Below are 23,823 nucleotides of genomic sequence, written 5' to 3'. Positions count from 1 at the left end.
ATACATACCCTTACCGTCTAGTAAAGTTCTACATTTGCCCTTAGTTTGACGGAAGGACACGTGGAGGGCTTGGGGTGGCTTGACCCATCTAAAATAAAAAATACGCGGTTATACGAGTTGAACCTGTAACCTGACTAAAAATCCACCCCAATTAAAACCCTAAAACAAACTTAATTCTCTCATTTTAGGAAGTGAGAGGTCACGAGTGGCTGCTACATTTCTGTTGCGATTCTTTGTCAAAACTCATGCCATTTACTGATTGAAGCTCAAAAAGGTAAGTTTCTTCACTAAAGATTGTTGTATTAACTAATATTACCTACACTGATGGAATCCAACATTCCAATGACAAAGGGGACATCACATCCATTGCTATCTCACCTCGCGATGTCACTAGCCCCAGGAGGGAGTTCCACCATACACTATGAATCCCAAATGAAAGTCTTATTATGGAACTGCTGTGGCTGCAATAGCTTGGATTTTCAAAGAAATTTTAGAGCTATTGTTGCATGGAACAATCCTACTATAATATGTTTAACCGAAACAAAAATGGCAAACCACTACCCACTCATGCACGCAGTGGGTTTCACTGACATGTTTGATATAGCTGCAGAAGGTTATTCCGACGGGGTCGTGTTCATGTGGAAAAGTGATGAGCTGAGCATGGATCCAGTCGCAGTCACTGACCAAGAAATACATGTCAATGTGCAGGTTAGTGAAAATTCCTCCCCCTGGATGATATCATTAGTTTATGCTAGTACTAAATATACCAACAGGAAAATATTATGGAACAATCTCCAAACTGTTGGGGGCCATAATAAGATTCCTTGGCTGCTGTGTGGCGATTTTAATGAAGTGTGCGCCGCCTCTGAAAAATATGGGGGAAACCCTATTAATAATAAAAGAGCAGCCGCCTTTGTGCAGTGCCTAAATAATATTGATATGATTGACTTAGGGTTTACGGGTAGTAAATACACGTGGACTAATAAAAGAAAAAAAATAAGAATAACATAATATTGGAAAGACTAGACAGGTTTTTTGCGAACTCGGATTGGCTAAGAATTTTTAGGGATTCCACTGTTGCTCACCTACCTCGTACACACTCGGATCACTGCCCAATCTTGCTAAACCTAACTAGACCTATGAGCAAACCCAAAAACACTTTCAGATTAGAAACCATGTGGCTTAATCACCCTGATTTTAAAAACATTACTAAATCACATTGGACTAACAACACTAATTACTCTAGCGTTGTTGACTCCTTCACTAAACACATTGACTATTGGAACAAAAACACTTTCGGAAACATTTTCAAAAAAAAAAAAAAAAACCCTCCTCTCTAGAATTGAAGGACTCCAAAAAATGAATGAGTCTCACAAACAAGCTTTTCACCATGACCTAGAAGATCATCTCATATCCGAATATAACATCATCCTTAAACATGAAGAGGAATTCTGGAAACTAAAATTGAGAGTTCAGTGGTTAAACGAAGGAGATGCTAATACTAAATTCTTCCACATCTCCGCAATCCAGAGGAGCAGGAAAAATAGAATCCTTGGACTAAATGACAGTGTAGGAAATTGGACTTATAATCTAACTCCTATAAAAAAATATCATCACCAACCACTTTATATCCATTTACACCACAGAACTCACCAGCTATCCCATATATACACCCCCTACCCCAGCAAATTAAATATCCTCACTGACACAGACTAGACACTCCTTACGAAGCCTTTGACCTCTTATGAAATCAAGAAAGCAATAAATTCTTTCAAGCCCCTCAAAGCACCAGGCCCTGATGGCCTACACCCCATTTTCTTCCAAAAGTATTGGGAGGAAACGAAAGATCTTTGTCACCATTACATGCCTGAATGCTTTTTTCACCCTCAAAATACCGGAAGACATCAACCATACACTGGTTACCTTAATACCCAAAATAAAGAACCCTTCCACTGTCCTTCACTATAGGCCCATTAGTCTATGCAACACTATTTACAAGACTATTACAAAGATTATTGTCAACCGTATCAGGCCTCACCTCTATCATATCATCAGCCCTAATCAGTATAGTTTCATACCAGGAAGAAGAGCTGTAGATAATGCTATTATCGTCCAAGAAGCTGTGGCTCAGGTGGAAAAATGATCTTAAAAATAGACCTTGAAAAAGCTTTTGATAGGCTGGAATGGACTTTCATCAGACAATGCCTATGTGATCTTAACTTTCCAAACACTTTAGTTACCTTAATAATGAACTGTATCACCACTACTTCAACCTCTATCCTTGTCAATGGCCAGCTTACGGAGTCCTTCCAACGTACTTGAGGCATTAGGCAAGGAGACCCCCTATCCCCGTACCTTTTCATAATCTGCATATAAGCTCTCACTAGATGCATTGACCACCAGGTTGATATCCTAAACTGGAACCCTATCAAAATAAGCCAATCAGGAACCCTAATCTCCCACTTACTCTTTGCAGATGACCTCCTCCTATTCGCAAAAGCTGAAACCAAAAATGCGCACACCATTATCAACACCTTCAACCACATTACCGCCCATTCTGGCCAACGAATCAACTTTCACAAATCAAAAGTCCTTTTTTCTAATAACGTTAGCCAGAGGACTTCTGACAACCTAGCCGTAATTCTAAATATTAAGGCAACCAACAATATTAGAAAATACCTCGGGTTTAAGATTACCACTAACTGCCCTAAAAAAACTGATTACCAATACATCCTAGATAGAATGAACGCCAAGTTGAAAGGCTGGAAAGCTAAACAGTTAAGTTTAGGCGGCGGGGGCCACCTTGCGAAATCAGTCCTTTCTACCATCCCGTCCACTCTATGCAACTAAACATTCTCCCTGCTACCACTAGAAAAGCCATTGACAAAATTCAATGAAATTTCCTTTGGGGCTCCACCACAGATAAAAAGAAAATGCACCTTATCAATTGGGACACCGTCACAACCCCCAAGGAGAATGGAGGACTAGGATTACATAAAGCTATAGGGAAAAACCACTCCCTTATTCTAGCTATGTTGTGGATATTAAAGAAAAATCCCCAAACTCTTTGGGCAAAGACCCTCTTAAGTAAATATCATGACAACAGCACAACACCACATACACTCATACTAACGTCGATTCCTACATCTGGAAAAACCTTACAAAAATGAATACACTCTTTAATAAGGGTATCTCATGGAATGTTGGTAATGGAACAAAAATCAGTGTTTGGAATGATAAATGGTTCTTGCCATCAACAAACCTTAGAAACCTAATCCAAGGACCACTACAAAGAAAGGATGACTCTATTACACTCAATCTACTAATCTAAAATAATAATATTAACCTCGATACTCTTGGCTACGATTTACCCACCACCATTTCCAATACTATCAAGAATACTTACATACCCTTCAATGACACACCCGACACCTTTTTTACGGAACCAAACTGGAAATGGTGTTTTCACGACTAAGAGTGCTTACACACTTAAACACCACCTAAAACAACCAACTCCACCCGACCCCCTCTACACTTGGATTTGGAAAATTAAATGCCAAAATAAATATAGATATTTTCTTTGGTTGATAGCCCACAAACGCCTACCTACAGCAGATCTTCTCCATAAAAGATCAATCTTACAAAACCCTACTTGTTTCTACTGTACCGGAGTGACCGAAACCATCCATCATATACTCTTCCAATGTCCAAAATCTAGACCCATTTGGGATGCCCTTGGCATTCAAACACCACCTGAGGACCACTATCAAAAATAGATTAGAGATTCCTGCTGCAGTGACGACACCATTATCAGTCCAAACAACCGCACAATACCCATGAGATCTCTCATCCCCATCACCCTTTGGGAGCTTTGGATAAATAGAAACAACAATATATTCAACCATACATCTCTCAACATCAAGACCAATAAAACATTCAACATGGCCCTAGAATATCACCACCTGACTGAAAACCACAACAACAACACACCACAAAAAACTATTATAAATATCAAGTGGCACCCTCCTGAAGCCAACCACTATAAACTTAACATAGATGGTTCTTACAAACAAAACAGCACTATGGGAGGTGGTGGTGGAGTCATACGCGACTCAAATGGACAATGGAAAGAGGGTTTTGCAAGCTGCATTATTGCACACTCCCCTCTTCATGCAGAGATTATGTCCCTGTTCAAGGGACTTGAATTGGCCTTCACAAAAAATTTGTTTCCCCTGGCAGTGGAGATAGACGCTCAGGTATTGATACACTCATCAAATGAAATTGATAATCACACTTACTTTAATATTTTAAATGACTGCAGGTTTCTCCTAAAAGCGATGCGGCAGGCACAAGTTAACCAGATATATCGTGAAGCAAATGTTGTTGCACATACCCTAGCTCTATATGGAAGAAAAATGTGCTCAAACATGATAGCTAGGGAAGAAAAACATGTTTTTTGGAACTCTACTCCTCCTTTCATCTCTGGAGTATGTTCCCAGCGAACTGTTCCATTATGTAATTATGTAATTTTAGCGTTTTAGTAAGTTGGTTTTATGTTGTAATCTGATTTCGCTTTCTAGGGTTTGTATTTTTTTACACTAACTTGATTTCTTGCCTTTTCTAGTAGTATGTTTCGCTTTAGTTGTTGTTTTTGTGTATTTATTGTTGTATAGTCATGCATGTGCTCTTTAATTTGTGGTCCTTTCCTTTTTTTGGATTTGTTAGGGTTTCTTTACTTTTTTTTAGTTATTGTGGGGTTTTGGGGGGGGGGGGGACCATAAGACTGAATATTTTGAGTTGTCGTGTTTCATACGTGGTATTGCATTTATGGGGTTGTGTCGGTTGAAAGCAGAAGTGTTTGGTGGTTTTGGGGTTCCTATTTTGGTATTATTTATGGGTTTGATGTTTTTATTATTGAATTGGATCCCCATAATAGCATGTGACTTATTTTGCATTGAAATGTGGTGTTTGAGAGTTAAATTTGTTTAACTTTATGCATTCTTTAGTAATAGGGCCCTTATTGTGGTATTTTATTAATTTTTTTTTGTATTATTTGTTAAGTGGGCCCAATGTATGTTGTTTCTTAACATATGAGTTGTTTAATATGACTTTATGCATTCTTTGTCTAATTTATGTTTTGTTTTGTAACTTTATGGCTCATTTATTTTCTGTTACACTTTGTAGGTTAAAGATGGTTCATATGGACCTGGTTTTCAATCATGGTGGTGAATGGATAACTAAGCCCTATGTTCTCTACTCAAAGAAGGATGTTCACTTTTGGAGAGGGTATGATATCAAACCTTCTGTACTTTAAAGATTTAGTTGATGAATACATTGAAAAATTAGGGTTTGTAGGGGTTCAACAACTAATTGTTGTTGGTCCATCTGAAAAATATTATGAGATTGAAGATGGTGTTGGAAATAGATACCTGTTGTATCTTGTTAGTGATAAGTTTAACATTATCAATATTTATGTTGTAGAAGAGTGTGACCTTGTTGTTTCTGTCCCCAACATTGTCCACCACAGTGAGACTTGTGCAGTTGTAGCTTCAGCTGCTAGTGATGGTAATAGTACTGAAAATGAAGGGGAGGATGATGATGAAATTGATCTTGAGGAGTTGGACTCTAACTTTGAACAAATAGGTTGCTTTCTGGCACAAAGAAAACAAGAAGTTACTGAACACCTTATTGAGTATAAAGAGATACATAGTGGTATGTCTTTCAAGGATATAGCCGAATCTAGAAAGTTTTATGCAATGGTTAGTAAGAAGGAGTTAGTGCTTTTAAAGAGTGACAACAATAGATTGAGATATGGGTGTGAAGAGGGCTGCCAATTTATTTGTCTAATATCTAAGGACAAATGCAAGGAGGGCTGTAGAGTGAAGATATTAAACACAAAACGTGATTGTACTGATAAGTTTGACAATAGTAGGGTTGATTATTTAACCAGTACACACTACTTCAAGAGGAAGTTGCAAGATGATCCTAAGTACAAAGTGAAAGAGATGAGGAATGATTTGCAAGCTACCTTTAACCTTAATGCTACTCATGGTAAGTGTACAAGGGCAAAGAGAATGATCTTGGAGAAGCTTGAAGGCAGTTTCAATGATGATTACAACAAGTTGTAGGCTTATGTCAATGCTTTGAGGGATAGTAATACTGGATCTGATGTGGTTATTAACTTGACCAATGAGGCACTACTTCAGGGCAAAAGGAAATTCCTTAGAATGTACATTTGTTTCCAGGCTCTAAAGATGGGATACAAAGATAGTTTGAGGCCATTTATTGGACTAGATGGTACTTTTTTGAAAGAGAAAGCAAAAAGCCAACTGCTAGTGGCTCTTGGGCAAGACAACCAGGCCCATTTTTATCCTCTAGCATGGGCTGTTGTTGATAAAGAAACAAAGAGGAGCTGGACCTGGTTTTTGGAGCATCTAAAGGGTTCATTGAAGCTGAACATGGGAGAAGGAGTTACATTTACCTCAGACATGCAGAAGGTACCTTTCTTGTCTTTACTTGTCTTAAATACCATACTAAGTTTATTTTAGTTGACTTAAATTATGTAATAAGTTAGGTAATTAGTTGACTTAAATGCCATACTTGGCTTACTTTAGTTGACTTAAATACCATAATTGACATTCAGTACGTATTCATGTTACCTTATGTAATTACTTCAACTAACTACCATACTTAGTTTATTTTAGTTGACTTAAATTCTGTACATACTCTACTTAACTTAAGTAATTAGTTGACTTAAATTTTGTAAATACTTTAGTTGACTTAAATTCTGTACATTAATGTAGAGATTAATTGATGCACTTAAAAATGGGCTTTCAGGAGCAAAGAGAAGGTATTGTGCCAAACATGTTGAGGCAAATTGGGCAAAAAATTACAGATCCTTAGAGATAAAGAAGCTGTTTTGGTAGGCTTCATGGTCCACTTATTCAGAAGATTTTAAAGACTAGTTGAAGTGTATGGAGCAGTTAAGTGGAACCTGTTGTGAAGTCATTGTTGAAGTATCCTCCCCAGAGTTGGTGTAGGGCATAGTTTGACACCATTTGCAAGAATCCATCAGTTACCTTCAATATCACTGAGTCTTCAACAAATGGATTTTGGCTGCTAGATACAAGCCAATAATTAAGATGCTTGAAACTATAAGGGTGAAAGTAATGAATTAGTTAAGAACTCATGAAGAGAAGGTGAGTTCATGGAGACATGAGTACAGTCCTAACTGCTTAGAACTGTATTATGACTTCCTCAAAATTGCTCAATTCTGTGTGGTAGAAGCCAACGGTGATGATGGTTTTGAAGTTCCAGTGGGGCAGGACAAGTACATTGTGAAGTTGGAGATGAGAAGGTGTACATGTAGGATGTGGGACATCTTTGGGATCCCATGTCCTCATGGAATAAGGGCACTGCAGTATTTGAAGAGAGACCCTTTAAGGGAGATACACTGGTGGTACACCAAAGAAGACACCTGCGACTTATCGCACGAGATACGACGGTTCTAGTGATAAATTACGGACGGTTGATCGGCTCGTACAATGGATCCACCAAATATGGTGAGTCAAGTAGGCAGGCCTAGAGTCAAGAGAATTAGATTAAAAAAATGAAGCTAGTAAGAGGCAAGGTAAGTGGAGCTTGTCCAGGAAAGAAAGGATTACGACTTATAGAACTTGTGGAGAACTCAAGTGTCTCAGCCTAGTCAAGACTTTGTATTCATGCCTACTTCAATAATGAATGCTTTTCCAGACTTTTAGTTTCCATCCTTTGAAGATTATCCTGACCCAGCTATAAGGACTTGTATCATTTCAGAGGCAGAAACTAGGTTTCAGCCAAGGCGGAATGTTCAAGTGTCTTCTAGGACAAGAAAAAGCAGCTTCATAGGGGATGCCATAGGTGTTAGTGCACCCACAGATCTTCCTTACTCACCAACAAAGCTCACATGGAAGGAAAATGATGCAGTGACTGGGAATCAGCTGGAGAAGAAAAGCAGGCAGCAAAGACTTCAGAAATTAAGGCCAAGAAAGGGGAAAGGAAGTGACATTTAATTTGGTGTTATTTTGGGATGTAATTACTGCTTAATGACAGTACAATATGTGTGGTTTGATGTTGTTTTGGCTATGATTTGGATGGCATGTTGTGACTTAGGTTGTGTAAGTTTTTGCAGTTACAGCATAGCATCCAAATCTCTAAGTTTGTGTATATGTCTAACTATTGACAGGCTCAACTTGTCAAGTGTGTATGTTAAACTTGGTACCATTTTGGTTAGATTTTCTTATTCTAGTGAAGATGTTTTAGTAGTTCAATTGCCTTTGTTTTTGTTCTATTATTGTGCAGTATTTCTATTGAATGTGTTCTATTATTGTACCCCGCAAAACTGTCCAGCTAAAGAGGCAAATTCCTAGGCAAAGAATGTCCAGTTTGGGATGCAAATTTTTGGTAAAAAACTGTCCAGTTTGGGACTGTATTTCTAGGCAGTTTGATGTCTATTTTGGGACAATATTTGGTTGCCAAAAACTGTCTACAACTAAGTGTTCATTCACCAATATACAACTACAGAAACTCATCTAGTTAAACCAATTTCACAACAATAGACTCCAAGTTAATATGCACGAGTAACTTGACATTAAAGATTAATGAGTTTCATTCAAAACTTAACTTCAACATGAACACTAAACGTTACACATTCAAAACCTAACTTCAACATGAACACTAAACATTACACATTAATGAGCTTCATTTTGTCTTCGTCACAAATGCAAATCCAACAATTAACGCACAGAACATTATAATGCACATCTTCATCTTCAACACTTTCTCTTCCCACTTCATAGCTTTATTAACTTCAAAGTTTTTCATGGCCTCCAAAGCTTCCACTTTTTCCTTCAAACCATCCTTTTGGATCTTCATTTGATCCAACGTCATATTCAAAGCATTGATCGACCCTTTTTGCCGCTTCCAATTCTAACCGTAGTTGGTTAATTGCAATCACCACACCATCAAGGAAATCTTCATTGTCCCGTTTCCAATAACCACATGATTTCTAATAACAATAAATGAAATTAATTAATGATTATAAACCACATAAACATACATTTCAACATCTATCCACCGAAGAAAAAAAAACAACTTACATCACGATTAGCACACTTATGACATTTCCTTACGGAATTTGAAGGAGCTTTTGAAGTGAATTGTCAAGGAACTAGCCCGCAATGGCAAGTCCTCGCAGATGAAACACTATTCCCAGACATTTCGTAAACATTAAAACTTGAAGAGAGTAAAATTCACCAAGTTATATAAACCCTAAAACTTAGAATCAACCAAATTAAAGAGGGCTCAACTCAATTAAAGAAATTAAATTTAGTGAACAAAATTACCTTTTCGAGGCTTTCCCGTCGCGTTTTTGGAGATGAAAAAGCTATGGAGCTATGAAGGTGGAGCTACGGAGATGGAGAAAGGATACATTTTATTTGTTTTTGGGTTTTAATTGGGGTGGGTTTTTAGTCGGGTTATGGGTTAAACCCGTTGAACCAATTTTTTTTTTTTTAGATGGGTCAAGCCACCCCAAGGCCTCCACGTGTCCCCTCCGTCAAACTAAGGGCAAATGTAGAACTTTACCAGACGGTAGGGGTATGTATGACGAAAAATATTACGAGGGATTACGTTCAACAATAAAACAAAGTAGAGGGGTATATATGACCCTTTCCGTATTTTTAACACGAGCACCATTTTAACCCTTGCCTATGTTTAATGCTTGGACCGTAAAAAGAAATTTCAACCAATATCAATTTTTAATTCATGCCTATTTTTACCACGGGGTTATTTCCAAGCAATACTAATGTTAACCTATTTTTACCCAAAATCTATATATTTTAACTCATACGTATTTTTAACCCATGGCAAGCACTCATATCTTTTTGAATGTGCCACAAATTTTCATTGATGAAAATATCCTTGTTGGTCAATGAAACTGAAATTAGAAAGTGATTTTACAATGTGCATGCCTAATTCTCTTCCGTTTGAAAAGAAAAGTTACACAATTGCTTCCGATCAACGAAACATAAAAATTATTACTAGAAAATACTTTAAGCATTTGATAGAAAAAAGGCAAGAAAATTGAGTTCACGACGAAAGAAGAAGAAAAAGAAATCATATTACAAAAGAGTAGTTTCAAAAGAATGAACAAGTACAAATCACCAAAGTAAAAATTGAGGAGGAGCAACATTTTAGTAGATTGCAACAAAAGCAATGAGGAGTGTTCGATGTTGCATTTGTTACTGTTATAATTTTCTAGAATAACTAATTAGTTGTTTAGTTGTAGGAGGAGTTTAATAATTGATTTAATAGAATATTCAGTTTCTTAATTTTATTAAGAGTCCAATACTTTAGCTATGTTACTTTATATATGTGGCCATATAAAGTCCTGTTATTAATGAAATTTACAAAATACAGATTTTTATCCATATTTTCCACCTTGCTCTTTGCATCTCTCACCGCAAAATATAACATCTTCAATTTATGAGCTCTTGTATACATACTCCTACTTCTTTAGAGTTAAAGACGTACAAGTGCAAGTATCTAGAAGCACACGTTGATTTTTTAGTATGATTGTTGTTTGATCCCGTGAAATGTTGTTTGATCCCGTGACCTTTGAGTTAGCTAATGAATGGGAAATGAATGATTTTGTCCAACATAAGAAGAACGAAATAAATTTACTAGATATAAATAGAAAAACACTTCTACTCTATCTTAAAGAGTTAGGAAGGTGGCAAGCTCTCTTGCCGTCGTGGCTCGGCTTCGGCTTCAGCTTCGACTTGCTTCGGCTTTGTTTTTTTACCGTTATTTTTTTTCCTCTTTCGATTAATTTTTGTGCCGTTTTTTAAATAAAGGTAACAATATAATTTTCATTTATTTTCTCGTGCCTTTTTTCGTAAAGGCAATTGTTTTTCGAAAAAAATACTCTTGCCCTCTTCTTCAGCATTATTTTTGAACAAAAGTAAGTGTCAAGTGTGATTTGCTCTATTCTTTGAGTTCAGTGAAGTTCTATAATTTGAAGTGCCGCTATTGCAAAATTGCATTCTGTTATGTCCCGGAAGAAATTAATAAAACTTTGAGCAATAATGAGGGGATTAAATTTCTTAAGGACAAACAATGTAATATGTGCGCTCAGAATTAATTTAACGTTAATGTTTAATTCAGTCTAGCAATACTGATTTTGCTTTAATAATTCTGGTACAAATTAAAAAGAGACAACAAGATGTACTCCCTTTGTTTCATTTTATATGACATCTTCTTTTTAGTCTATTTAGGGAAATGACGCATTTTTATAATTTGATTGTTTTAATTTTAAATTGTGTGTTCTACTCCTAATGACATTCTTTTATAGTTATAAGAATATCATAGTATATTTAAATCACAAGGTCAAGAGATACTTTTGATATGTGTTGAAAGCCTTTTTTTTCTTCTACTCCCTTCGTCTCAGTTTATGTAAAGGTAAAATGACTGGACACAGAGTTTAAGAAAAAAATAGAAGATTTCTGAATTTTGTAGTCGAAAGCAAGCCATACAAAATTTTGTTGGCCGGAAATCACCTCATTAAGAGTAAAATGGGAGATTTAAAGTTAAATTGTTATTAACTAAAAGATATATCATTTTTTTCTGGGCTAATTAAAAAGGAAAGAGAGTCACATAAATAGGCAAACGGAGTAATGATAATATTCAAAAGTAAAAATATTATTGATGCCTTTATGAATATTACTTTGATTCACTTGTACACTCCACATGTTAATTACTTGTCATGTTGAAAACTAGGAGCTATAGATTTCATGTTCAATTATATTAAAACTTTCTATCACTCATAGGCTGTGCTATGAAACCTCTTAATGGTACATACATTAAGGATTCTTAATAGAACTTGGTTGCTAGTGCATCTAGGAGTCTTAAACTGGCTCATTGCTGCTCCATTTCCAATAAAATGCTCCAAAATCTTCTTAAAAGTACCCCTCTCCACAATGCAAAGTTCCAATGGTCCAATTGAATTGGTCTTTCTTGACACAACATATCCATGATCCACAAAAGAAGCATCCATTTCCCTGCAACACTCTCCAAGGACTTTTTCTTCAACATCTCCTTTGATTTCCCAATAGATCACATAGTGGCCTGGTCTTTTTGCTATATTTGCATGGCTTGTGAAATCCACTAGCTCAGCCCTTGACTTGCTTAGTATTTGTGAACCTTTCTCCACCACTAACTGAAGGTCTTGCTCGGTGTTCTTATCGATATTAACTGTCAGTATTAGCTTTCTCCTGCATATAAAGTTGAGTTTGGGGGTTTTCTTGTGAAAACCGGCCACTTCTACTACATCCCCTAATCTATACCGATAAAGACCTGCAAACAACGGTTCAATCAGTCAAAAATGAAAGAATTTAACTTATATAAACTAACAAATGATATAAGTTGTGCACAATTAATATATTTTAACCTGTTGTAGCAAATTTCTTGTCTTATTTTTCTGGTCACTTAATTATCGATTATCTTTTTGTCATGCCCTTGTATGTAAAAGTTCTTTTACTGCCAGTTTAGAGAAGTAACTCGAAGAAAGACATTGCAAGTAGACAAAATATATATTTTTTTTAAAAGGAGAAAAAAACTAATTTAGTCCAAATGCCATAAGAATTATTCACTTTTTTCTGAAAAAAAAATCATTTTTTTAAAAAAATTAGTGTTTTGGTCATGAAAATTCCAAATACAACTTCAAGTTGTATTTGGAATTTGAAAAACAACCAAAACCTTGTTTAAAGAGTACATTTCAACAACAAAAAATTATTTGCAAAAAATTATGACCAAACACAACTCCAAGTCCAAAATTCCTGTGGCCAAACGCCTACTTAAAGTCTAAAGCCATTTAATTTGGTAGAGCATAAACTTATTATGGATGCCATGGTCCCCGAGTTTTTATCTCATCGATTTTGCAATATGAAAAGGACAAAATTTCAGACACACCAAGTTTATATTTAACAGGATGATAGATCTCACTTTTGATAGGTCAACTAAAAATATCTATGAACAGTAAATACTTATGTGGGCCCTTAACATAAGGCTGGTAAGTAGATATATAATTACATGACAATGGCATGTAAAAAGGAAATATATACATAAATATATATGGAGATTGTGATGGGATCGATAGGATCCTCACCTTTAATTAGAGGTTTTCAGTTCGAGTTTTTGACATGAAAAAAATCCTATTAGGGAGTACTTTCCCCGGCTTTATTATACGTGACGTGAATTTGGATTAGTTAAAACAGATATCAGACACCAAGTGAATAAACAAAATTAAAAAAGCATAAGTTGATATTTTGTTACCTGTGAAAGTGGTGATGACAATCTCATACTCTTGTCCAATCTTGACTTGAGATAAGGGAACAGGGTCATCTTCTATGAAATCATCAGTGGCTAGAAGATTGGCATCTTTGTGGTTATTATTATAACTTTGTGACTTACTTCTATGGAGTGGTATGAATTCAAAGTAAGAGAAAGTGGGTATCACTGCAAAAGTAACTTTCTCTGGCGGAGATGAAGGTTCCACATTCACTCCAATCCAACTCTCTGTGGACCCATAATCAGCACTCACTAAAGGCAACTCCCCAGCATAATGCCTCAATTTGTTTAAGTATGGTTGCATTGAGCCAGTCATTATTGAGTAAACATACTTAGCATTTGGCCATAATCTTGGGATTATGCTAAACCAATCTGCCTTTTCTACTTCCTCACAGATTGATTCAATTCTTGATGCCAACTCTGGATTTGGCAAAGTGATACCTGTTGAAAACATAATGAAGTAATTAAAAGCGTAGAATTTTCACGTGCTAAGCCAAAGAAAAAAACCGTGGACATATGCGGCGGAGGTGTGTTAAATACATAATGATATAATTTAAAAAGTGCTCTCCATAAAAGTTAATGCATATGCAGCGCCTTAAACTTGTCTCTCTTTTTTTCATTTTGGCATCTCAACTAAGTGTTGTTCCTATTGAACCTCTGAACTCGTCCTCAAGTGTGTTTATTAAACCGTCTAAATCTAATTTTTATTAGAAGCAAAAAATAAATTGTGGTAATGAAGGTAAAGTAATATTTTAGACGTGTGGTAAGCTATTCTTTAGGTCATGGATGTGTCGATTTCTGCTGGTTCTGCTCTTTCACTGTCAGCTTAATTAAGAGCTTACTCTTTTTTTCCCTCTCAGTTGCTGCTAGTCTTAGCTAAAAAATGGCATAATTAAATTAGAATATGTATTAGCATGTTGCTATATTGAAGATAGAATACAATGTAAGTCAGATTGTGTTTGATAGACATACTTGGGGACGAGTTCAGGGGTTCAATAGGAAACATTTAGTTGAGGTGCCAAAATGGAAAAAAAGGACAAGTTCAGGGTGCTGCATATGCATTAAGCCTAAAAGTTTTAACTTTTAGATAAGATGGTACTCCCTCCGGATCAAAAAAAGAGTCCACTTTTAAATTTTTTCTTGGATAAAAAAAAGAGTTCACGTAGCAAATCAAGAAAGAATTAACCTTGTTTTTTCATATTTGCCCCTATTAAGTGTTATATGATCAAATCCCAATGCCTATTTAATTAAGGGTAGTTTAGTCAAATTATCTATTTTTGTCTAGGAGTTAGTATTTTCTTAAGGGGTATGCATATGGCTAAATGGACTCTTTTTTTTATCCGGAGGAAATAATATACTTCACTACTTATATCAAAGCAGACAGAGGGTCTTATGTTCAAGTCTCACTATCATTCATTATTTTAAAAGAAAAAAATACATGTGTTCGGCCAAAGAAAGAGGAATCTAGCACATGAAGAGGGCACGTTGAAGACATAATAAAGTACTGTAATTAAATATGTACTCCCGCGAAAAGTTTAAACTTTTAGATGAGATGTTAGACAAAGGATCTTTTATTCAAATCTCATTGTCACTCATTATTAAAAAAAATCATGTGCTAGGCCAAAGAAAAAAGAGTCAGGCACGTGAAAGGGTGTGTTTTGAAGACACAATGAAGTTATTAAAAATGTGCTATGTCTCACAATATTATGCTTTTAGATGAGATGATATGTAACACTTCGACATTAATATCGAGCGAGCAGAGCCAGAGAATCCTATCTTCAAGCCTCACCGCTGCTCATCATTTAAAAGCACTTCCACGTGGTAGGCCCAAAATAAAAAAAGAGTCAGGCTTACACATGAGTTAAGCACTGAAGACAGAATGAAGTAATTAAAATGTACTCTTTCGAATAGTAAAAACTTTTAGATGAGACGGTAACATACCTAAGACTGCTTTTCGGACTTTTGTTATGTTGATTCTTGAGCTAAGGCTGCCTTCTCTAATGTCATGGCACAATTCCTTCCATAACTCTTCAAATGATCTGAATGCTTGAACTATGCTATATGCAAAAGTTGAGGTCACAAATTCAACTTCCTCACAAAAATACAAGCCGAGAAGGAGGTGACAATATGTTGATTGTTTATAATCTCCACTTGAAATGACTTCCTCAGGGCTACAAGTAAAAGACTTTGTGTGTTGCTGTTTAATCTTGAATTCTTCACTATTATAATAGTGTGTTGTGGCTGTTCCTGCTATTAGTCCTCCTCTTGTTTTGTATTGTTTGCTGCTGTATATGAATTCAAGAACTTTTCCTCCTTCTCTTATTGAATAAATCCTTTATTATTAAAACAGAGGAAATTTGTATGAAAATCTACTAAAATAGAGGAACTTTGGAATAGTTTCAAGAATTGGGCAATACCTTGATCTATAAGCTGCTGCCAACTTGAAAATTTGAAGAGTTGTTTGGGAGCTGTGATGAGTAAATGGCACAAATTTCTGTTTTCCCTCTGTGGTTCCAGAACTAAATGCAGCAAAAAGAGAAATATCAACAACTATAATTAGGCATCAATTCCGAACAAGCTGAACCGGCTGTATGAATCAGCACTATCCATGGCGCTCCATTTAAAACGTGTCTTTAACTATTGTTATATAATTAAAGAAGAAACAAGCATCATTAAGAGAAATCTAAAACTAGCTACTTGGTCTCCCTAGTATGAATCTATCATGAAAGAAACATCTCTAGCAAATATATTGTCATTTCATTACATACATGAGATCATTTTTTCCATACTATAAACAATTTCATTGTCAAAAAGGGTGCTTCTTAACTACCATTTAAAATATAAATTCAAAAAAAAAAAAAAAAAAAAAAAAAAAAAAAGAGTAAACATAGAAAGAGTATAACTTCTATACTAGAGGCGGGTTCAGAATTCTGTCTCGGTAGTCCAACTATTAAGGTTTTATCACTATACCCATTGTACTTTTGAAATTACAGGTTCAAAATTTAATATTTGTTTATAGTTTAGTAATTTTTGTCAAGAGTGGTGAAGTCAAGAATTTCGCTAAGAGTATTAAAGATCTAATATATATGTGTGAAAAGTAGTTTTTCGACGTATACACACAATATAAAATTCTGTACATAATTTTTCGACGAACGATGTTCAGCTGACCACCCTTTAGTCTGTGTGGCTCCGCCAATGCGTGTTGAAAAATTATAGGTTCAGCCTAAACCATCAAACACACGGTACATCCGCCTCTGTATACACTGACAGTGCAAAAGAACTCTGCAAACTCAAAATTAGAGGGAAAAAAAATATGGCTCAAGAAACAAGAAGTTCACCTTAAAGACAGAGTAGTGATAGGCTCTTGAGTGAGGAGAGGAGCTATTTCACCGTCAGCCATTCTATGAATATAAGGCTCAAAATCTGCATGAGAAGCAAGAGGGACCATAGTAGCATAAAGTGATTCCAATGCATTTTCATCCATAATATCTTGAAGTCTAATATCTCCAAGCCATTTCTTGAGATACTCAACACCATGGTTGAGTTCAAGAATCCGTCGAAGCGTCTGCCGCTGTATAGCGGCCACGTTTTCGACGGTTTCTTCGAACCAACTGATTATTTCATTGCCCTTATAATAATTTGTTGGTTCCATTTGCTAGGCTAAGAATGTTCATCAATCAACAAATATATAAACTGTTGTCTTAGTAGGTAGTGGGTAGCTTTCATTTTGTTTTCTTGTTAAAAATTGACTCCTCATTTGAAGTTGTGAGGTTGAAGTTATTTAAGAGCCAACATAATAACGATTTATAAATGTCAGGAGTAAAGCCTAGCCGTTGAGTTGAGTCGAGACAAGACTGGTCTAGCAGATAATGGTGTGTGAACACTTTTCGTGGTTGTCAATATTACATTTAACTAAAGCATAATACCTAAAACGGAAAAGGGTCAAATATACCCCTGTACTATTAGAAAAGGATTAAATATATCATTTCTTATACTTTGAGTCTAAATATATCCTTTCCGTTATATTTTGGGTCCAAATATACCCCTCTGTTATACTTTGAGTTTAAATATACCGTTCCTCCGTTAAAATTGTCCAAGATTGACATAAGATCCGACATTGACAATACTGAAATTGAGCTGACATTGACATCACATGGCATGTGGTCCGGAATAAAAATGCCTTCAAAAAATTATTTGAAATCCAAAATACCCCAACAAAAATAATGTTACAAAGTTTTTAAGTTAAAGTAAAATCGCGCTAAAGCACTTAACCGTAATGCGCATTTCAAAGTGCTTTAGCGCGTATTTACCGCGCTATAACAATTATTCTCTCACCTATAACAGTAGTAAAAATCGCTACTATATCCTTCAACATAAACCCATTTCAAGTTCCACCACCGGTCCCTCCAAAGGTGTAAAAAATAGAAACCGCCATTGACGAAAAACGAGGTGGTCCCACATCCAAAAACGTCATTTTCTATTAAATTTCATCGGAAAGTTTAGATTCTCGGTATATTCAAGTCGAGGAATTAAGATTTAAGTTCAAATTTTGGGGAAAGCGGAGTAACTCGATTAAAATAATCTCACAAACAAAAATCTTCGATTAAGGTTTTGTCTTATGAACTTTTGTTATTATTTTGTTATATACATTATATTCTAAGCATGCTTAACATTTAATCGTTGTTATGTTTCAAAAAAAAAAAAATCAATTTTTTTTGTTCTTTTTCAGATCGGGCAAAAGGGCTTTTGCCTAACGTTCGATTTTTTTTTTTTTTGGTTTAATTCAATATTTGTTAAATGTTTATGAATTGTTAATTTGTTAAATGTTTATGAATTGTTAATTTGTTAATTATTTATGAGTTGTTAATTTGTTAATTATTTATGAATTGTTAATGAATTATTATTTGTTAAATATTGATTATGAATTTATTAGTTGTTAATTATTGTTTATGAATTAAAAGAAATTGATTGGTAATGAATTATTATGTTGTTAACACTTTGATTGGATGATTGTTATGTATTTTTTGACATTTTCGTATTGTGTCATATTGTATAGACCCAAATCGGTGGTTACATAAAATAGGACCTTTCGGCGTTACATAAAAATAATATTAGTAATAATCAAAACAAAATTGTATTTAAATTAACAATATAATATAATACAATAGGTAACAAACCATCCGTGATAAGTTGTAAATGATTATGAATTGTTATCTATATAATTTTAAAAGCGAATATATATATATATATATATGTTAAATAAAAAAAGATTATCTAAAAAAAAGAATAGTTAAAGTTCTTTTCATAAATACATAAGTTAACGATAAAAATGTAAAGTTTGTAGAAAAATATGTGGTCGACGAATATACTCTTTTAGTCTAATTTTATCGTAGCTGTGTTAGCTATTTGGTCAACTAAAAATATATCACATATTCAAAATAGAGTTTTAAACAAATATTACTGCTGAATTTCGATTCTCAAACTAATTAACTTAACAAGTATTTGCCATCACATAATTCAAAAGTAATTAACTTAACAAGTCTTTGCCATCACATACGTGTCATACTATCACATATTAAATTCTACTGCATAGCCCATGTTAATTATTCACAAGATATAATACTACATAATTCACATAATCCCTACAAATTATTAATTAGTTAATATAATTTATCTTTCATTTCAAGAATAATGACTAATTTAGTTTTATACAGATCAGACTCTTTCATGGATCCGAATGTTCCCCCTGGGCCCGATGTTCCCCCGGGGCCCGATGCTCACACGGGGCCCTCGATTTCACCCGGGACCCTCTGATAGATCAGTATTGTCTTTATAAGACAATCATACCATTCCGGGATGTGGATACGCGCACGATATTCCCGTTCGGGACCGACCGATCACATGACGGACGATGCGGTAAAATAATTTAAATTTACATTAATAATTTAATTAAATGTCTTTTTGACTTGGTGATCACTGATTTGTATGTATATGTTATGCAGCTATTTATATGAACGCGTACGCCGCAATATTAGATGGTTTGTACGCCTTCACGTAGGGCGAGTCGGGGGGTTTGGAGGTCGCGGTGTCCTTTGATACACCGGACATCGTGAGGAGCACATGCCCGAGCGTGTGCTGACGATTTGCGCGCGCGCAGTATACCCCCCGACGTCCGTCATGAGCTCCGACACTACCCGTGGACGATCGGGGCTGGGTGATGATAATTTTACGGCTTTCATGGATGTTCGGCTCATCGTTAGGAGAAGCCGGGTTGGACACTTAGCCGTGCGGTCGGCTATTTGACTCCCCGTTGAGCATTACGTACGGCTGGTATCATCCATCACACACCGATTGATCGCAACCCGGCCTTGCGTCCCACAGGGATGTAGATACTCGACGACTCACGGACAAGACGAGCATTGGTAAGTTTATCGTATTTAGATTTATTTAATCGCGTTAAATGTTACGTTTTAAAAAATAACTTTTTTTTTCGGTCGAACACAAATACGTGTGGCCGTGCACGGGGGCGCGTTTACGCATGTTGGGGTTAGAGCGACGTATGCGCTTACCGGGGCTTGCGGGGCTTGCGGCGAAGATGGCACGGATGTCGGAGGATGGTATCCCCAAGCGAGGGCGGATTGCGGGCGCAGTGGCGAGGGCCTGCTCCGGAGACTGTCCAGGCCGGCCCGCCTTGAGGAGGGCGGAAGTGCTCCCCGAGGAGGCGGCCGTCGGGCAGAGGATGCTTTCGTGGCCGGGGACGCCGTGGGCGTAGGCCGCGGTGGCCGCGGTCTTTCTTCGCCGAGGACACAGTGGTGGAGGACACCCGTGGGTAGATGAGGCGGATGAGGGTCGATCCCATTCCGGAAGGGCGTTCACGGTCGAATCCCATCCGCAACCGTTCAGCCGGTGGCGCCTCACGCGGGGACTCACCTGCGTTTACGGGCGCTCGCTTCCGAGATATCCGGGTGGTCACCACGCCCGAGCCGAACGCATACATGGAGGAGCGTGATAACGTTGATTGAGCGGCGTTACGCGCTTCATTGGGCGATGAGCGGCTTTGTGAGGAATTTAGAGGGACCCGGGATTAACGACTTCGATAAGTTTTTGATCTAGGTTAGTATTTAAAAATGTTATTTATTCATTTAAATTATTTATTTAAATATATATATATTTTTCATTATTTAGTAATATTTTATATTTTAGGATTCGGCGCCAATGGTCCACCGAGCCACCCGCTCGGGCGTTTTCTCATGGGTACGTAATCGAGCCGGCGGTGTCTTCCCATATGATGACCCGAGCCACGAGTAAGCTTTTTATTAAAATTTCTTTTATTCAACATAAGGTCAATATTTAATATATATATTTGATTATTTAAAGTACTTATTTTAAATATGTATGTTACTTATTATTTCGTTATTTTGATATTTTAGGATTCGGCGCGGTGGGTCCACGGAGCGACCATTCGGGAGCATTCTCGTCGACTGCCGGCGAGAGGTGTCTTCGTGAGACTACCGAAGCGCGTAAGTTTTTTACTTAAAACTACTTTTATTCAATATAAGGTATATATTTATTTAATTTTTATAACCTTTACTTGGAATTCAAAAACGGATCTCGTCCGGAGACTACCTCATATTCACCACCACACCCGTACGAGGGCCTACGGACCCATCTCAGAGCCTCACTCGGGCGCCCGTTGACACACGGGTTTGATTAAATAAATAACGTTAATGTATTCAATATAAATAAGAAATCGTACTAATTATTATATACTTTTCGGGTTCATCCTTCGGCGCTCGAGGTGGCGACTCCGACGAGGAAGAGGTCGAGGTTTCCGGACCTAGCTCGGCCGAGGTTACGGCGTGCCGCCGGGAACGGATCCCGAAGAGCGTGTTCAGTCGAGGGCACCGGGCGGGGAAGAGGAGATGATGGCGGAGCCGGAGCCCTGGTTGTTAAGAGGAAGAAGGACGACGGAGACGATGGCGAGGGCGGTGGGGATGGCATGAGCCTTGGGCACAGGGATAGTCTCCCGCATACTACATGTGGGACCCGTCCTCGATAGTGTATATACGTTAGTGTTATACAATTTATCGTAAATATTATATATTTTTTGCATATTTATACATATTACACATTCTAAATTGATTAAAAAAAAAAAAAAAAAAGGTGACACGTTCGAAATAAAGTTAAGCATTAATTTAAAAATAAGACGAAACCCTAAAAGATAAATAACGTAAAGCTAATGACTACAAGTCTTCAAACAAAAAGGGATTTCGAGCACTTTTCAACCACTAAAACGACAATCCAAAGTATTGCGTATTCTTTACGTATTGAGCTATCTTATTAATTGTATAAATATAAGTAGGGTTCTATATAAAATATTGAAGTTTCGGAGTTTCAAAGCATGATTAATATACGGCTAAACTACGTAAAAAGGAGTGAAAATGAAAGTTGAAAAATGGCGGACTACTATAGCGCAATAAAATAATGCGCTATAGATAAACCCAACTATCAAGCGCGGTGAAATACCTTTGCCGTTATAGGTGAGAGAAGACAACTACTTTAGCGCGGTAAAAAATCGCGCTAAAGCATTTATCTGCATACCGTTACGGTTAAGTGCTTTAGCGCGATATTTCTTTGCGCTAAAAATGTACTTTGTAATATTATTTTTTGTTGGGGTATTTTGGTTCAAACAATTTTTTTTGAAGGCATTTTTGTTCCGGACTCCATGGCATGCCACCTCACCACCCCAATCTATTTACCCCTCTCTTCTCCCTTCTTCTTCCATCACTACCATATCCTCCTCCTTCACAACCTTTATCGCCATTGGCACCACCACACCATCCTTTCCACCTTTTCACAGCTAAACTGTTGTCATCTCTAAATCAAAACAGAACACCAGCTTTCTAGATTCAAGAGGGAATTCCTTCATAAAAAAAAAAACATATCAAACCGGTTGCTAATGAGAAAAAATAATAGAAAGAATAATCTGATATCATCCACACAAAATAAATCATTAAACTTATTTATTTTTCAAGTTGAACTCTCGCTATCAATTTACATGGAGTTACAACAACAAAAGTCATAGTTGCAGTAACATAAATGTTGTTTCTTTTTTTGAACTTGAAATGTCAATCAGTCCACTCTGTTGACAACATAAGCTAGCAAAATTGTACGAGTAGCTGTGAAAAGGTGGAGATGGTGGTGTGGTGGTGTTGGTGGTGGAAAAGGTTGTGAAGGGGGAGGAAATGGTAGTGATGGAAGAAGAAGGGGAAGAGAGGGGTAAATGGGTTGGGGTGGTGAGGTGGCATGCCATGTGATGTCCACCTCACCGAGTTGTCAGCGCCACGTCAGATCTTATGTCCACCTTGGACAATTTTAACGGAGGAGGGGTATATTTAAATCCAAAGTATAACAGAGAGGTATATTTAGACCCAAAGTATAATGAAAAGGGTATATTTGGACTCAAAGTATAACAAGGGCTATATTTAACCCTTTTCTAATAGTACAGGGGTATATTTGACCCTTTTCCGTTTCTATAATCGTTACCCCCTCATATAATAACTGGTCTTAATCACTCCCGTGTACTTGGTTCTATAATCATTACCCCCTCAAAGGAAAAATGGAAAAATTGGTAGTTGTATTTTAATGGAGGAATAAAGTAAATAAAGAAATATCTGTTGGAATGACTAAATATAAACGAAAATGGTATGTTTGATTATTTTTTTTACACATCAAATTAATATTATGTTATAGCTATTTTACACTCTCACATGCTAAAGGTCATTTGAAATCACTTCGATTATAGAAAAGCCAAGTACAGAAGGGGTGATTATGACCTGATATTGTTTGAGGGTGTTAGGATTATAGAAAAACCAAGTATAAAAGAATAATTAGAACCATGTATAGTTTAAAGGAAGTTTTCGGAAAAGGGTCAAATATACCCCTGTACTTTTAGAAAAGGGTTAAATATCATAAATTTATCTTTGATCAAAATATCACTTTCAGATTTATCTTTGGAGCCTAAATATACCCCTATGTTATACTTTGGATTTAAATATATCTATCCCTAGATTAAAATTATACTAAGGTGGACGTAAGATACGACGTGGCGCTAATAATGCGGTGAAGTGGACATCGTAGCATCACGCCATCACTCCCAACCCATTTACCCCTCTCTTCCCCTTCTTCTTCCATCACTGTCATTTCCTCCCCCTTCACAATCTTTTCCACCATAAACACCACCACACCACTACCTCCACCTTTTCACAGCTACTCGTACAATTTTGCTAGCTTCTGTTGTCAACAGAGTGGACTGATTGACATTGCAAGTTCAAAAAAAAAAAAAAAAAAACATTTATGTTACTGCTACTACGACGTTTGTTGCTGTAACTCCACGTAAATTGATAGCTAGAGTTCAACTTGAAAAATAAATAAGTT

General features: G+C 36.5%; 3 protein-coding genes across 3 annotated transcripts; 2 read left to right on the top strand and 1 right to left on the bottom strand.

The window, feature by feature from the left end:
- The first annotated feature begins 312 nt into the window (after positions 1-312).
- Positions 313-4,478, top strand: LOC132054801 (uncharacterized). The gene is made up of 2 exons (XM_059446775.1): positions 313-708; positions 4,322-4,478. The coding sequence occupies exons 1-2, from the start codon at positions 325-327 to the stop codon at positions 4,355-4,357; spliced, it is 420 nt and encodes a 139-aa protein (XP_059302758.1). The 5' UTR covers positions 313-324; the 3' UTR covers positions 4,358-4,478.
- A 154-nt stretch (positions 4,479-4,632) lies between these two features.
- Positions 4,633-7,074, top strand: LOC132054800 (uncharacterized). The gene is made up of 2 exons (XM_059446774.1): positions 4,633-6,497; positions 6,838-7,074. The coding sequence occupies exon 1, from the start codon at positions 5,247-5,249 to the stop codon at positions 6,126-6,128; it is 882 nt and encodes a 293-aa protein (XP_059302757.1). The 5' UTR covers positions 4,633-5,246; the 3' UTR covers positions 6,129-6,497; positions 6,838-7,074.
- Positions 7,075-11,712: 4,638 nt separating this feature from the next.
- LOC132053383 (indole-3-acetic acid-amido synthetase GH3.10-like) lies at positions 11,713-17,164 on the bottom strand. Its single transcript, XM_059445389.1, has 5 exons — positions 16,725-17,164; positions 15,804-15,905; positions 15,328-15,719; positions 13,372-13,827; positions 11,713-12,393 (listed from the first exon to the last, which is right to left on the bottom strand). Exons 1-5 carry the CDS (start codon positions 17,036-17,038, stop codon positions 11,858-11,860), a joined length of 1,800 nt encoding a protein of 599 aa, XP_059301372.1. The 5' UTR covers positions 17,039-17,164; the 3' UTR covers positions 11,713-11,857.
- Between the last annotated feature and the right edge of the window lie 6,659 nt (positions 17,165-23,823).

The sequence above is a fragment of the Lycium ferocissimum genome, chromosome 4 (assembly GCF_029784015.1).
Source record: "Lycium ferocissimum isolate CSIRO_LF1 chromosome 4, AGI_CSIRO_Lferr_CH_V1, whole genome shotgun sequence".
Lineage (NCBI taxonomy): Eukaryota > Viridiplantae > Streptophyta > Magnoliopsida > Solanales > Solanaceae > Lycium > Lycium ferocissimum.
Note: the sequence above shows the minus strand (reverse complement) of the source record. Positions and strands in the feature narration are given on the sequence as shown.

Bases quoted from the DNA above. Each gene is read 5' to 3' on its own strand.
- LOC132054800 (XM_059446774.1), top strand. From the start codon at position 5,247: ATGTTCTCTACTCAAAGAAGGATGTTCACTTTTGGAGAGGGTATGATA.
- LOC132053383 (XM_059445389.1), bottom strand. From the start codon at position 17,038: ATGGAACCAACAAATTATTATAAGGGCAATGAAATAATCAGTTGGTTC. The intron at 13,828-15,327 runs GTATGTTACCGT...TGTTTTCAACAG, and splicing joins AGTCCGAAAAGCAGTCTTAG to GTATCACTTTGCCAAATCCA. The intron at 12,394-13,371 runs GTAACAAAATAT...CGTTGTTTGCAG, and splicing joins TGTCATCACCACTTTCACAG to GTCTTTATCGGTATAGATTA.
- LOC132054801 (XM_059446775.1), top strand. From the start codon at position 325: ATGGAATCCAACATTCCAATGACAAAGGGGACATCACATCCATTGCTA. The intron at 709-4,321 runs GTTAGTGAAAAT...AAATGACTGCAG, and splicing joins AAATACATGTCAATGTGCAG to GTTTCTCCTAAAAGCGATGC.